Here is a 16132-nt window from a genome sequence, read left to right on the forward strand (position 1 = left end):
CCCAAGAAAACATAGGACATTTTCAATTTCATGGAAGGAAAACTATTGTTAACACAAAAAATTGTGTTTTCCTTCTGTGCTTATCCACGGAGATATTTTAAGAATACCAGTAGATGACTGAAACCACAGAGAGCACCACATCCTGCACATAACATGTTTATGCTATGCATAAATACCTGCAAAAAAGTTTAATTTATAAATTACATGGTAAGAAACTAATAATAGCCTAATGAATTCACTGTAGTAAAGGTTATGTGACTGTGGTCTCCCTCTGCCAGCTGCCACAGGGCAGGTAATATACAACATGTGGGGAAAAAAGGGAGATTCACATCCCAGGTGGGATAGAGCAAGGGAGAGTGACATTTCATTGTGTTATTCAAAACGACACTTTAAAACTTAGAATTTTTTATTTCAGGAATTTTCTATTAATATTTTTAGACTGAGGTTGACTGATTAACTCAAACCTTAGAAAGTAAAACTGTGGGCAAGGGAGAACAGCTATAGAGAAACAATGAGCATGTGCTCTGTAAGATTTGAAACATGAGAGAATGCTGTCAATTCTGCTACTGATATTGTCCTAAAAAACCCTAGAAAACAAAATAGCAAGTCAGCAACAGGAAAAAAAATAAAACCTGAAAAAGAACCCAACTGTCTACCACGATTCTCAATATATAGATATTTTTCACCAATATAGCAATTCTTAATCCATCCATAAAATAAGTAAAATTAGAATATGAAACTAGAAAAGTTGTATGGTATAAGTTCAGGATTAAATTCAGTTATATTTTTATTATATTTAATTTTTTGGATATATTTTAATACCAGAAAATTAATTTGAATAATCAAATTTTAAAATTCATGAATAAGTTGGATTAAATTATCCACAAGACCTCCATATATAAAATTTGCAATCATGTTACAAGTTAAAGAACAAAATAAAAGCAGTGATATCCCATATTCATGGATTTGAAAGCAATAATGTTAAAATGAACCTTTTCAAATTGACTGATGAATAACATTCCATCTCAGCTTTTATAGAAAATGAAAGGCTGTTTCAGAAATATAAACTAAAATAGAACTTTTTTCTAATCCATGTTTTGGTTTTTATAACAAAGTATACTCTTAAATTATCATATTTTGAAACATACTGTGTATGTATGCTATTAAAGTCACTAATACTGCCTTAAAAATAGACAATAGATCACTTATCAGAACACAATGAAGTATCCTTAGTCATAGTCTTACACGTGTGGTTAACTAAATTTTCATAAAATTTCCAAGGTAGCTACGTAGGTAATGAAATGTCTTCTCAATAAATAGTAATGGAATATATACATATATTCCATATATATGGAAAATAATTAATTAAAATTTCCACTACTCAAAACATTAAGAAAGCCACTGAAAAAATTCAAAACCAAGATGCAAATTAGGAGAAAATATTCAAAATGCACATATTTGCATTCTGAATATATAAGAATCCTTACAACACTGTGATAAGTAAGACCGAGTTTTTAAACAGGCAAGAAAATTAGACATTCAAAAATAGAACCTATACAAGTGACTAGTAAGGACGTGATATGAAAGCATAGTTTACATTATGGTCAGGGAAATATAATGTGAAACTCTAGTGAGATGCCACTATGAAGCCGGTTGAACAGCTCAAATTAAAAAGACACTCAAAGCGCTACTGTAGATATGGAGCAAATTGCTTGAGTGTGTGAAATTCTCAACTAAGAAACAAGTTGGACTCTCTTAAATAGATAAGCGTGTATGAGAACTATGTGTTCCAACAATGCAATCCCTTTCCTACTTCTTTAACCCTTCAAAATAGAAAAAGCATCTATCAACAAAAGTTTTATACAAACTTGATTCATAGAAACTTTTATTCGTAGAAATGTCAGCCATAATATTTCCAAACAGGAAACAAACTTTATGTGAACAACTAAACAAACTATGATATAATCTCCCACAGCAAACAGCAACTGACTGTGAGTGGATTTGTTATAAACTAGTGATATAATACTGACAAATTGCAAATATATCATACTGAGCCAAGATATGAGATACAGGATCATACAGTGTATGATACAATGATATGTATGTATGTTCAGAAAAGGCAAAATAAATCTATAACCTAGGAATATTGTCAAAATGAGTATGAGGAGTAAAAGAGAATTTTCTATGGGGGAATTTTTCTGAAACTGAGAAATTACATTTTATATGAATTGATCAAAGCTTATTGAACCGTGTGCCTAGTACATGAGTATTTTACTATAGATAGCTTATACTCCAATGAAGTTCATAATTACTAACCATAGTGATACTGTTTAAGAAGAATCAATTAGAACATTAACATGAAACATGAACTTGAAATCACACTTCCTTGAAACAAAAATTGGAGCTCCAAATTCTACTTTTTACTTTCATTGAAGATTATGAGGAAGTATTGTGTAGCACAACTTCTCAATCTTGGTTTTATTGACATTTAAGAGTGAGTTATTATTTGCTGTGGGGTGGGGGCCTCGTCCTATCCATTAAATGATATGTAGCAGCATTCCTGTCCTTTACCCAGCTAGTATGATCCCACCCCTAGTTGTAACACCGAATATGACCTCCAAATACTGTTTAATTTCCTGAAACTGGGGTGGGGATTGGGAATAAATTTCCACACTTGAGAACTGAAGAATTGGAGCAACGTATCTGTGGTAAGACAGCTGTGGATGGATTCAAAAAACTGTCACTTACCAACTTTGTTTTTCTTGATGTTCAGTTGAGATTATGATTTTGAACAGGAGCATATGAAAAAGGGAAGAAAAGTAGGGAGTAATTATTTCAAACGGAGCACACAGTAAGAAAAGAGTTCTAAGTTAGAGTTCAGCTTGAGTCTTTGGGCTGCTGAGATACCTAGCCTATCATGTAGCCAGGTGAAGTTGGTAACGTGTTGAAGCAGGGTTGTAGAAGCCCCTTAATATCCAGTGGAAGAATTCCACCTGAGTAGATAAATACTCTGTAGATATTTATCTCTAGTTACACTGAGATACTCAGTGGATAAATATCCAGAGTTGAGAATACTCAGTGGATAAATATCTCTAGTTGACAATAATAATATCATGGAACTGATATTATAAAATGATGCTGAAACATAGAAGAGTATAAGGATTTCTGAATGAAACTATTCTGATTATTAAGGAAAATATCACAATCGGATTAGTCAATATATCCATTTATGAATGGTACAGATGCTTTTTAAACATAGATTCTGGGGCCGGGGATTTAGCTCAGGGGTTCTGTCCCCTGCCTCGCAAGCACAAGGACCCGAGTTCAATCCTTGGTACTAAAAAAAAAAGATTCTGGATTTTCTATTTTTTATTATTCACACTTACACAAACTACTCCAATGTATAAAATTCAATTGGGAATATAAATCCAGTGAAAATAGATTTTATTTTTATACACATGGACACACATTTAAAAGCCTATTTCAAATGCATTTTGATTTATCAGAGGGTTACATCCTGATAAGCTCTTTATGTGTTTAAATTATCATGTATTGAAAATGTATTCAATTCTCTGTACACTACTATAAAGTATAGTTTAGCAATACAGTATGCTACAGACTATCCAGTTTTTACCCTTGTCATCATGTGTCTTGCTGGAAGCTGTGGCCTTCTCCCACTGGCCAGTATCCTGAGAGAGTATCACATTGGTAGCCCAGGAAAAGATCAAAATCAAAAATCCAAAGAACAGTTTCTATTGAATGGTGTCAGTTTTGCACCATTGTAGAATTGAAAAAGCAATAGTAAAACCTCTGTAAGTTAGGAACTTCCCTAGTTTCTTCTGACTCTTGAGGATATAATATCACAATATTTATAACATACCAAGGGAAATACATTTTTTAAAGTTTTTTTTTCTGGTACCAGGGATAGAATTTAGGACCTTGCACTTCAAGGCTGGCATGGTGCCACTGAGCTAAATTCCTGGCCCTGGAAATATGTTGTTTTATAAAAACTATGATCATCTAATGCTAGCCAAGAGATTCCTCAAGTGAGAACAGCTTAGTTAAAAGAGAAGACATTGATTGATAGGTCTTGTCAAACACAGGTTACCCAAGAGTCCTTAACAAATCTATTTGGGAGAAAATTTGACAAAGTGGTCAATACTGCACATTTTGGGTAATCTGGGGCAACTTCCATGACTATCTTTACCCTTCACTTTCTTGAGCAGAGATGTAGTTTTCCATGCATTAGGTAACGTTAAACCAGGTTGATGAGGATGAGAAAACATATTCCTATTCTTCCCTAAATCCATGAACACAGTAAATGTGCAGGTCAAAAAGCACTGTCACAATTATTTAGTTCTCAAGGCAACCATCTATTTCTATACGTATTTGACTAACATCACCAATGTACTCTGAAATGTATTGAGAATAAAATCAGAAAATATTTTTCAAAAAAATGCTGATGATTTCTATTAATTGAAATTCACTACATAATATAAAAAAGCTCAGATACAAAAAGAATAAAGAATTTTTATAGCTTTAATGAAGTCTGCACCAGAGATAATGCAAAGCTAAGCAAAACAAACAAACTAGAGAAAAATTACAAAAATTGGCACTTACCCATATTTCGCAAAATTTGTCCATTGTTTCATTATGGATCTACTCAAAATTTCTTCAGCTTTTGTGTAATTATTTCTTCTTTCCAGAGGTAAACCAAAGACAAATTCAATTTCATAGCCATGCATCACTCCCATCCATTCAGGCCAAGGAAGTTTGGAGGATCGGTGTTCAAAAGAGTAGAAAAAGGCATGATTTCCCAAATCTGAGAAGATTTTGGTAAACTGCAGGGCAGGGCATATGATATTGTAATCCCCAGTGACATCATCCAAAGCCTCACGGTAGTTTTCAGGCCTCTGGTCATCTAGCCAGTCTGCATAATGGAAAAGGATGGATTCCCTTCCAAATTCACTCACTCCTGGAAAGCATATTTTTAAACCTTCTTGAAATTCTCTTCTAGTTATAATACTGTTGTTATCTTTGCTAAAACCAGGAGCACCATATACTAGAAAAGCTGTCCCTTCATCTTTATTCACACCCACCAAGATCTGGGTTTTTTTAAATTGTCCAAGTTGGAGCAAAGTCTCCGGCATGTCAGTCAGAAAATCACCATCGACAGTTGGACCAAAATTTACTGACAGGAGATTATTGTGAGGGAGGACAAACACTTCATTCAGGAGAATTTCCTGAGGATCTTTGTTTTGAAGGCATTTTATTATCTCAGTCTCATTGTCTTTGAAACAGCCAATAAATTTAGCCAACGTCAAGGTTCTGTTCCTAACTTCATAAGGAGATATTACTGCCCAAGGTGCACTAGGGGACCCACTTTGCAGAATAGCTCTAGTGAATAGAGGGTGGCTTTTGGAAGAAAGCAAATGAAGCCCAACTGAAGCTGCTCCTGCGCTTTCTCCAAAGAGAGTTACACTTCTAGGATTCCCACCAAAGGCTGCAATATTGTTTTGGACCCATTGAAGTGCCAGTTGTTGGTCAAATAAACCCAAGTTTCCTGGAGCCTCAGGATTTCCAGGTAAAGCTAAGAATCCTAGGGCACCCACCCTATAGTTCATTGAAACTATAATAACTCTTTCAACTCGAGCCAGAAACTTTCCATCATAAACATGTAAAGAGGATGTCCCAGTTTGAAAGCCACCACCATAGATCCATATCATTACAGTAGCATTTTTTGGCTTCAGCGCTGGAATCCACACATTAAGATATAAACAGTCTTCACTGAGCTCTGTGTTTGGATTCCACATCTCTGATCCTTGGAATCCTGGGAAACGTTGATCTATGTTTTGATGGCAAGAATTTGCATATTTTGTGGCATTCCAAATTTCAGACCACTTGTTCAGAGGTTGTGGCTTTTTGAATCTAAGTCTACCAACAGGTGGCTGTGCATAGGGAATTCCAAGAAAGGCAGTGACTGTGCCACCGAGAACCGACAAGTTCATCCCTCTGACTTTTCCACTCCTAGTTGTAACTAAGATGTCTTCTTCAGTGTAGGACTTCCCAACAAGCGCGCAGAACAGAAGAAACCACAAAATACATGAGACACTTGTGATTGTGTGCTTACTTTGCATATTGATCTCTAAAAGAAAGGTGGGTAGAAAGTTGTATCAGCCTCATGCATATAGCATTATAAATTGTTGCTGACAATTTAGTAAAACATAGTAGATATTAATCCTATATACATCTGCTACTACTCAGAAGGCCTATGCAGGTTAAGAAAATATAATGAAGCTATTTCAGATTTTGATTTAGAAGAAAAATTAATAGAATGGAAAATAAAAGTTATTTCTTTTTGGAAATATTCATTATCAAATCTTTTTAAAAAAGATTTTACATCATAATGATGAAGCTTGACCCAAGCATATATATTAATTCTGTACCATACTGAGCCACATCAAATGTGGCATTACTTATGTTAGATATGATTTCTTCCTTGGTCAGCAGAGAAAACACAAATGCATATATTTTCTGAAATATCAGGCCTGGGTAGTTTGCAGTCCATAGAATTGTGTCGCTTGTGCATAGAATTCTCTCTGTCCTTTTCTGTTCCATGGTCCTGTTCATGGTTGCTTTGCCTAGTGATTTCTTCCTCTGTACAATCTTAGTCAATCCACAAAAGAGAATTTAGAGAATTTATTCATAGGATGTTAGGCAGCAAAAATATTGTATTGGCAATGAATTTTACAAATTGTAAAAACCTCACAAACTTGTTTCCATAAAAAAAAGCCTATGTTAAGAGACCTAAAATTGACAAGGGCTGAAGATATATACTAGGAAATTTCTCTGAAACTTGAAAAGAATGAAGGGCTTCTCTCCCTGAATTATAGTCACAATGGCCATATTGTAATATATGGAAGAAGATACTGGCTCAGAAGCCATTCTATTCAATAGACAAGTGTTAATTTGTTAATCGACTAAAGGATATGCCATTGGTCACATGTGTTACTTCCATTTTGATGGTGGAAAAAATGACTAAGATCAGCTCTCAGCTGGGAGTATACTATGACATTTAGAAAAACTAAAGTAATATTGGCACCTTATGAAATTATACATATGTGATATTTTGTTAAGTAATATTTGTTTAATGATATAGGGATTATTTGGAGAGATCAAAGTTTTATCAAAAATTCATAATGCAAATGTGAGTTTGTTTTCAATAAAAAGTTAAATATCATATTCTGAAATTCCATGTGATAGAGGGATTATAAATGTATTGCAAATATCATTTTACAGAACTAATATCTTTATATAACTGCAATAAACCCAATTAAAATATTCAATTACAAGTACTGTGTTTGCATCCATATAACAATAACAAAAGGTCCATAAGGTACAAAATAATTCCTTTACTTTTTCTGATGCTGTAATTGCAAATCCAACCTATGTGACCAAGAAACTAATCCTATCAGAATTGTGTATTTGAATTAACTTGTTCTTTGCTTGTTTTAGATTTCAGAGAATAAGAAGCTAGCCTGATAACTATTTTCCTTGATGAAGAATATTTGTATTCTAAATCAGCCTCATTCACTACTGTTCATGAGACAGCTGTCAACAAGTATTTTTTTGATTTCAACAAAAATCTGAATAAATTAAATATGGGGTATAGCACTTGGTTTAGACCTTAATGTATAATGACTATATTTAAAGCTATATATCATTTTAGCAATATGAATATGCATATGTAAATATAACAATACATAAAATGATTGTTATAACAAATTCTGTTTTTGAGTCAGCTCACAGATTATTTTTATTTGCTCTGCTTTGGTATAATTGGATGTGTGTTAACATCAGTAAAATATACTATTCAAAAATGCAATATTCTGACATTTTGTACGTGTATGACATTTAAGTAATATAACTGATCATTGTAATTTATTGTATTGTAAATATTAAGAAGAAAATAATCTGTAATATTAATAATCTAAAGGTTCTGGTCACCTAAAACTTACTAAAGAAATTTAATATTTTTGACAGGAGTTAGAGGCACCGCTACTACAGTCTTTTTATTCTTTTTTTTCCTTAAAGTTACTAAACATACTAAATAAATCATGTGAACATTTAGAGAAGCACAAAGTACTATGAGGGATTGTTGTTATCTTTTCTGAAAACTTACTTTGTCAAGCAGAATATGACACAAAGCTGGTTTTCTCTAAGCTGCGTTATAATAAACTCACTGCAGCAGTCCTCCTTGACCTCTTTCCTCACTTCTACCTGGCTCAGTCAGTGTCCTTGTGAGGCCAACAGAATCATCATCTGGTTTTTTTCTGCTTGGTTTTACTTAAACATTTTAACACAAAATGCCGATAACTTTCAGACTCTGAAAAATTTTAACTTTTGTTCTATAAGAAGTTTAACAATTCTACTGCAAACCAACTATAATTTCTAAAAAATATGTTTGCTTTATTTCTTATTGCTTAAAAAAGCTGCTATAGCATCTAAAACTTTGTACAATCATTCTCGTGTTACTCAATTTTATTTACATAAATATTTTGTTTGTTTTTGTTTACTTTGTGCCAAGCAGGTCAAGATTTTATACAGTACTATTTCTATGATTTAAAGTCATTGTTTTTTCAATAGTAATATTCATGAGATTTTCCTTGTAAATGATGTAATTAATAGCATTACAAAAAATTGTAGTAAGTATGTATGTATTGAAAAGATGACAAAGTAGTTCTAATTCACGTGCTTCCTGTTGAAGAACCTTATATACCATATTAATAAATCTGTACTTGATATGAAAGTTATGAGTATATACACATGCTCAGTGTACCCTAAGATTTTTACATCTGGCAGTAGCACTTTATTTAAAAAGCATCGTTTTATTTTTCTCAAAGTTCATGATACCTATATAGAAGAAATAATAAAAATTTTAAAAAGAAATAAAAATGGCATTAGTTTATATATCTTTTAATAATGATTAAAATATTCAATAAAACTTTTACTGTTTCTCCTATGAATTCTGGTACAACTGGCTACTGCCATTAAACCATTAAATTCTGTGAGTACATAATTTATTTATCATAAAGAATGGGGCAAATATTCTCACCATGTTCAACTAAATATCTGAATGAAATCAATTAACTTACTGAAGTAGTAGTTAATATTTGAAAAATAAGATGTAAGTTTTGTTTGGAATGCCAAAGTAAATTAATGATGTGAGACTCTGGAAAAGCCCTGAAGGACAATCAATTTCAAGTGCATCAAAGGTTCCAGGATATCAAAATTTAATAATATTTGGGAATTTGTAAAGTTTTAAAAATACAACTTTTAAGACCAAAATGAGAAAATGTATCCTTATTTTTGTATTTTCAGCACAGTTTGAAAGTCTAGCCTTCCTATAGTCATAGCACTCTGAGATGTGAAACAGGAGGATCCCAAGTTCAAGCCCAGCATGGGCCACTTAGAGACTTAATAAACACCCATCTCAAAAAAACAAAAACAAACAAAGACAAAAAGAAAAAATATTAAAAGGGTTTGGTGATGTAGCTGAGTGTAAAGGCTCTGGGTTCAATCCCCAGTACTCTTCCTCTTCCAGCCCCCCCCCCAAAGTTAAACATGTCAAAATTCCCCAGCCAAATCTAACAATATATAAGTTAATACTATGAGGTATGAATGTGATAAAATGATTGGATAAAGCACTATTTATGATATATTTGCCATAACTGAATATTAACCAAATATACAAAATAATGGGCTAGCCAGTGACCATATAAAATATTCATAAAAATGTTCCCTGGGTTTAGGGTAATTTTCTTATATTTGAAAAAGTTACAATTAAAATACATATTTTTAATTAGAAAATAAAACTTCTTAAAATACTTGGGAAAGAGCCAGATAGATTACATTAATATGATCTACATCAAGCACCACTAAAATGCGTATGATTAAATATAAACAAGTAAGTCTTTATACTAAACCTCAAAAGCTTGTTTTGTTGTAGGCTAAGTGAAGTGAGCAGTTGGGGAAGTCTGTTTATAAATAGACTGTGATGCTCTCTTTCAGGGATCCTTCAGATATCCTTTAGGCGGTAGGAGGTTGTGTTCTTATAAAAGATGTTATATTAGTTATGAGAACCATGAGATCTGTATCTGTCCTCAATTAGGAGAAAAATTCACAAAATTTTATTGTAGAAATAACTTGAACATTTAATTACTAGATTTAGTCTTCTTTGGAACATGAGCCTGTTCTCGGGTTTTTATATGTTCAACTATATTTCTCTATAACAGTAAAGATTTAGTAAAAATGAGCAAATTTTAACAAAATCTTCAAAACAAAGGTAATATATAATTTAAATGTATTATTATTACCAATACATAGATTAGGAACTAAATTTGTAAATGAAACGTGATTTGTTAAAATATGATTAGCTTATATTTTACAAAAAATGTTATATTCTTCTATTAGAGTTTTTAAAAATATTATATGAAGTGAGACAATGCAAATTAGTAAAAATACAAAACCTTAGAGATAGAACAGAACTTTGAAAATCCAAATAAAAATTACATTTAAGTTCTAAATGCCAAGCTATTTCTTACCTGTAGCGAATTTTAAAGACCACACTACCAAGCATTAAACCATACTTTAAAAAGATAATTCTTGTTCTTATGTAATATTTACATAAATAAAATATAGTTGCACTTATTTTAAGTACTAGTTTAGACTGACTAGGCGTTACCTACTATTGATGAAAACTCAATATAAATGTAGACATAAAAGTGTGAAAACCATATTACAAATAGAAATCTAAGCAAGAAAATAATTTTGTTCAATTTTCAATCTTACAAAATGTACTTTTAATGATTAACCCCATGGTTAGACTGGAACTAATGTCAAAAATAATGGTAGGTTTACAAGATCTTAGGAAAAGCACAACGTCTATATTTTCTTATAAACTTGATAATAATAAAAATAAAAGTAAATATGAGATATTTTGCTACAATTTAAAAACATCTAATAATACAGAGGACAAACAGCAAAAGAGAAAAGTTTGTAAATCAAATCAGGAAGATTTTCCTTTTATTTAAAGGAAACTATTACCTTTCATTCGCCAGTCGACATTGTGAAAGTTTCAGATTAAAAAAAAAATTGATTGAGAAAAGTATCCTTTTAAATAATCAATTAGAGAGCTACTAATTTTAAGGTACCTAAAAAGAGCGAGAGAGAAATAGATCAAGCCTAGTCAAAGACTACTTTTGTTACTCTTTTAAGAAGAAATTCACCAATCAGTTCATTTAAGGGTAAAAAACATAAAATATTTTTCCTTAGAGTGCTATAAAGAACATATATTCTAGTGGATCAGGGATTCCATAAGGACTATAACCCTTTATACAAAGTAAACTAAGTGACTCATTTCCTCTGCGGTTACAAGCACTGAATCTGTGTTCCCTGAGAAATAGAGTGATCTGATGCAGGTGCCTGCTCTTCTGCTTCATCTGTCCTGTTTTCCAGCTTTCAGTGACTGTTCCCCACAAAGCACCAAAGGGACACAACAAAACACGTGAAGACATCACACCCCTCCCACAGAATGAGACTCACAATAACTGGCAGTTCTACACAAAGAGATGAATTCAGAGCAACTTACCCGATTTTCTGTCTAAAAAGATGACAAAGTTTGCAAAGAGTGGAAATCATGTAATACTTCAGGGGAATGCAGGATACAGCTGCTGCTCCAGCCTGTAAATTGGACTTCACTGACTTTACAATCAACTGTTACGGACAAAGCTCGCGAGAGTTGGCAGCAGCAACTTGATCTAGAGGCAACCAATCTTTACTTTCTGACATCTGTTCAGAGGTTAGTGGTGTAAATGCAGTAGTGATTCATTTACAAAAGTATTACTGGATCTTTCTTTATAACCACAGACACTCTCACTCTCTTTTGGCTGAAGAAAAAACAAAAAAAAAAGAAATAGAAGCTTCCTTAACAGAACATGAACGGGTTTTAATAGTACCAGAAGTTCCAAGATTTTTCTAGTTTTCTTATGCTTATCTTAAGATGGAAAGATGTACACATTGTGCTAAAGAAATTCTATTACTGAAATCTGTTATAATGTCAGTGTGTGAAAATTGTGTAAAGTACCACAAAAGAGAAAAGAGGAAACAAAATCTTGCTAAATAGAAGCTATGCAAGTAAAAAGATATCTATCTTATTAGTTAGCTAACTATTAGTTAACTATCATATTAGTTACTTAGTTATTAACCAGGTAAATGTCTCAGATATGTAACTCCTGTCAAGCCCCACACTTCAATAGGTTTTAAAGTCATACAAAACTCACTGTTTTGATAATTTACTCTTCAGGGGGTCTTACAGGCAGGCATATATAATAAAAAGCTACCGTTTTCTGGCCAAGACAAGTAAATTGAAGTTAAATATTTTTAAATTCTGTAGTAAAGACATTTTGTCACATGATAGTATGTGTTCTGTGAAGAATATATTTACATCTTTCAGGATTATCTTTCTTGAAATACATATTTAGGAAAATTAAATAAAAACTTAATAAACTCTTGATGCCTGACTTCTCAAGTCAGTTTTATTCCTAATCTCTTATAGATAACTTTGTTTTTAAATTTCTCACCTTTGGGCTCTTTAGGCACATATTTGTACAAAGAAAGTTTCATTTTAAGTATTTAATAGTTTGCTAAAATTTCAAACATTCAAATATGAAAACTGGCATTTGTTGTGATTCTATCTTGTGCTGGTCTTTATAACTAAAATTCACATGAAATGTCTTAATTATTCCAACAATATAATATATTTACATTTTATATAAACATATTTCCTCACAATAATATTTATAAACTATACATGTCATATTATTTTATTAATATTATTTACTAAATTTTCAGATGAGGAAGCTAAAGCTTATAAAAGTGAGATACTTATTATATACATCAGACCCTCAAGTTATGACTGGCCAGACATACAGCCAACTTGGGTTATGACTGGAATTTTAGTTTTAACTTAAAACCAAAGTCTTGAGTTACAACCTGAATGTTGGTTACTTGTGCTTCCAGATGATCTCAGAAACAGATTTAACCCTTAAAGAGTTCTGGAAGGAACATTCCAACATCCTTTCCTATGTGAGGTTGATTGAGAAATCCTGGGGGAATGGTCTCTAAGGACTCTGAGATTTGGATGAAAATGTGGCCTAAAACTATACAGCAGAGACTTTAAAGGCAAATGACCAGCTTGAGGTACAACCAGCCTTCGGGAAAGAATTGAGTTCATAAGTCAAAGGTCCACTGTATTCTACCACTAATAGAATCAGAATTTAAGGTAGATTTGTTTATGACATTTCATGTCAAATGCTTAAAAAAATGCTAAAAAATTGATTACAGGTATATTTAATACATTTTTAAATCAACTCACCAGTAACATAAACTAATTGTAAAACCTGACAAATTTTCTTTTACCATCTATTTTTACTTCAGTGAACCACCTTTAGCTCTTTCTCCTTTAATTCATCTTATATCATTATTTCCTAGCTATGCCACATTGTTAGATGCATTACTTCAGCTCATTCCTAAATCCTTTCTTCTCCCTGTGTGCTTAAAATTCTTCCTTTGTGGTTCAACATGCAGCAGCTGCTTTGCTCCTGTGGTGTCATTTTTTCACACATCCAGCGGGAAGATATAGGTCACACAGTGAGCTTCTTTCAGGGTTAGGAGGCAAGAGCTATTCAGGTACTGACAGCCTTGGTGGTTAATGACCCTGCTGTTAAGCCTTGAGTATACCTTGTAAGTGACATTGATGAAATGCTGCAGGACACTTGACACAGCATTAACACTACATAGATTTTGTAAACTTGCATTCCAAAGTTTGGAGCTGGATAACCATTATGATCTTGGCCTAGGAATATTTTCAATTAGCTGGAAACTAACTTAAATTTTAGTTTTTAAGTTTATTGTAATTCAGCACAGAGTTGACTGTTGTCTTGATAATAGCTCTCAAGAAGACTTGAAACTGTGTGTAACATTAACCATATATTGGACATTTTTTGTTTCTAGGCATAGCGATGATGTAAAAATATCCTAATCTTTTTAAAAAACAATATCTTTTTTATCAAGAGCAGTGCCTTTTCTGAAAAAGCATAGATTACACGGAAAATTATATTTCTATATTTTACATATCACAATGCAGGAAAAGGTAACTTTGGTCTAATCCATTTAAACTTTTTAAATCGATGTACATTGTTACAGTTACACAGTTATATAGCAGAGGTCAAATGGTTAACTATAATTTTTCTGGTTTTGATTTCATTATATTATATATCAATGATTGATATGTCTTTACTATAGCTTATTTGTTTGTAATTTATATGTTGCTAATAAAAGTATTAATAAAAGTCCCTATTTTGTAGTTGAGAAAAATTTAGGCATAAAAGGTTTAAGTAATTTGCTTCAAATCATAAATGTATTAAAGTAATTTTCTAACATTTGTTAAAATCAATAACCATAAAATGTGTTTTTTATATGGATATTTGAATACATCTTTTGTTTCTTTTCCTAGTTTATTTCTCCAACATGAAATAAATAAATGCAATTAGTGCACAGTAAAATTTTAATTTTCTGAAATCCTCCACAGACTGTTTGAGTAGAATGTTTCTAACTGTTCTGGAAGGTAGGAAAATTGCTCTTAATCAGGATAAATCACAACATCCCTTAGAGTCAAGGAACTAGAAATATATTCTCAGGCATTGCAGGTATTTGAAGATAAATTTGTCAGCAGAGACATTCAAAATGAGCCCAGCTGTTTAAATAATAAAATAATAAAATGCTTTGAGAATATGGTGGCAGCTTAATATGGAGGTCTCTATAGGCAGTGCCATCAGTACAGGATATAACAGGAAATTTTAGAAAATAAGAGAGAGTAAGTAATGTGAAATTTGTTCTTTTTATATGTTTACAAATATTTTCGGTCGAGAAACAGATTTACAGATACTAAGAATCTGGAAAGAATGAGGAACACTGGATTCCAAAAGATAATCAATACCAAGACTCCACAGAAGATAAGGAAATAAGGTACCAAGAAGACTCTCACTGAAGGGCAAGTGCAGAAGAATAAAAGCAGATAAACTCTGAAACTTGACTTTAGAAGATTTTAGAGACAAGCTAAAAAAAAAAGAGATAGAAGGACCAAATTTATTTGTTTATAACCTAATTTACTTAATTGGCTCAAATCAACACTTGTCAAAACTTGGGTGAGTTTTGGAGTTCTACTCTCAGAAAAAGTGTATATTTGCAACTCATCAAATCATTCAGAGTGATATTCAGAAATGCAGATTCTAAAGTGACATCCCTAAACTTGGGGTTCAGTGGATCTAGAAGGAATCTTTTAAACTGGCCTCTTAATTGAGATTGATGAGGAAGGTTCCAGACTACCCATTATAAGATATGTCCTGGAGCCTCCCTTCTAAGGAAATTGTCCTTCCCACTATATCATTAATCTTTATTCCTCCTTTTCCTTATGTACAGCTAACTCTTTTATTTAAAACTAATTTGAAGATCTATTATATATAATCTTCTGTGGTCTACTTTCATATGGCCCATTTTAAGATTTTGCAAAATGATGTTATCAAACAATTTTCTTCAATCTCATTTGATTGTATTATGGATATACTATAATTAATCTAATCTACTTTTACAGAAAATGAAGATTGAAATTTCTACTGAAAATAGCAATATAAAATGGACACAATTGTACATTTTAAAACATGTCTCATTGTTTGCTTGTTTGTTTGTTCTTTGTTTTTTTTTTGGTACCAGGGATAGAACTCAAGATCTTGAGCTTGTGAGGCAGACGCCAGAACCCCTTAGCTAAATCCCTGGCCCTATGTCTCATTGTTTTTATTGACTAGTCACATCAGAAATGTTCAAAAGGTGTGTATGACCGTATGACCAATGACCTTCATGAGATATTGGCAATTTGTACTCTAACTGTCTAAAAAATGTCTTTCTTATGCTCAAATGACAATGTTAATTTTTTCATTTCCATTTCTTTTCACAAAAATATGACTGTGTATTTAATTTGTATACTATTACGATTAACTCATGTTTTAATGTGTTT

The 16132-nt window shown here is 32.2% G+C and overlaps 1 protein-coding gene and 1 long non-coding RNA gene across 4 annotated transcripts in view; one reads left to right on the forward strand and one right to left on the reverse strand.

Annotated features, from left to right (window-relative positions):
* The window catches only part of LOC106009238 (uncharacterized), a 601717-nt gene extending 590065 nt beyond the window's left edge, over positions 1-11652 (forward strand). Inside the window, exon 7 of the long non-coding RNA XR_015440937.1 lies at positions 11518-11652. This is a non-coding gene — a long non-coding RNA (uncharacterized LOC106009238). The remainder of the gene's footprint in view (positions 1-11517) is intronic.
* Positions 1-11784, reverse strand: part of Bche (butyrylcholinesterase) — a 55347-nt gene extending 43563 nt beyond the window's left edge. For 2 of the 3 annotated variants that reach the window (XM_004834547.3, XM_021253856.2), the window contains exons 1-2: positions 11651-11784; positions 4621-6145 (exon numbers count right to left, since the gene is read on the reverse strand). In XM_004834547.3, the coding sequence (XP_004834604.1) occupies positions 4621-6137 (1517 nt within the window). In that variant the 5' untranslated portion in view covers positions 6138-6145; positions 11651-11784. Of the gene's footprint in view, positions 1-1868; positions 2762-4620; positions 6146-11650 lie in introns of those variants that run through there. The other variant, XM_087186465.1, reaches the window with a different exon arrangement.
* Positions 11785-16132: the final 4348 nt, after the last annotated feature.

Source organism: Heterocephalus glaber, unplaced genomic scaffold (assembly GCF_053883595.1).
Source record: "Heterocephalus glaber isolate CG9 unplaced genomic scaffold, H.glaber_assembly_v1.0 deba00001504, whole genome shotgun sequence".
Taxonomy (NCBI): Eukaryota; Metazoa; Chordata; class Mammalia; order Rodentia; family Bathyergidae; genus Heterocephalus; species Heterocephalus glaber.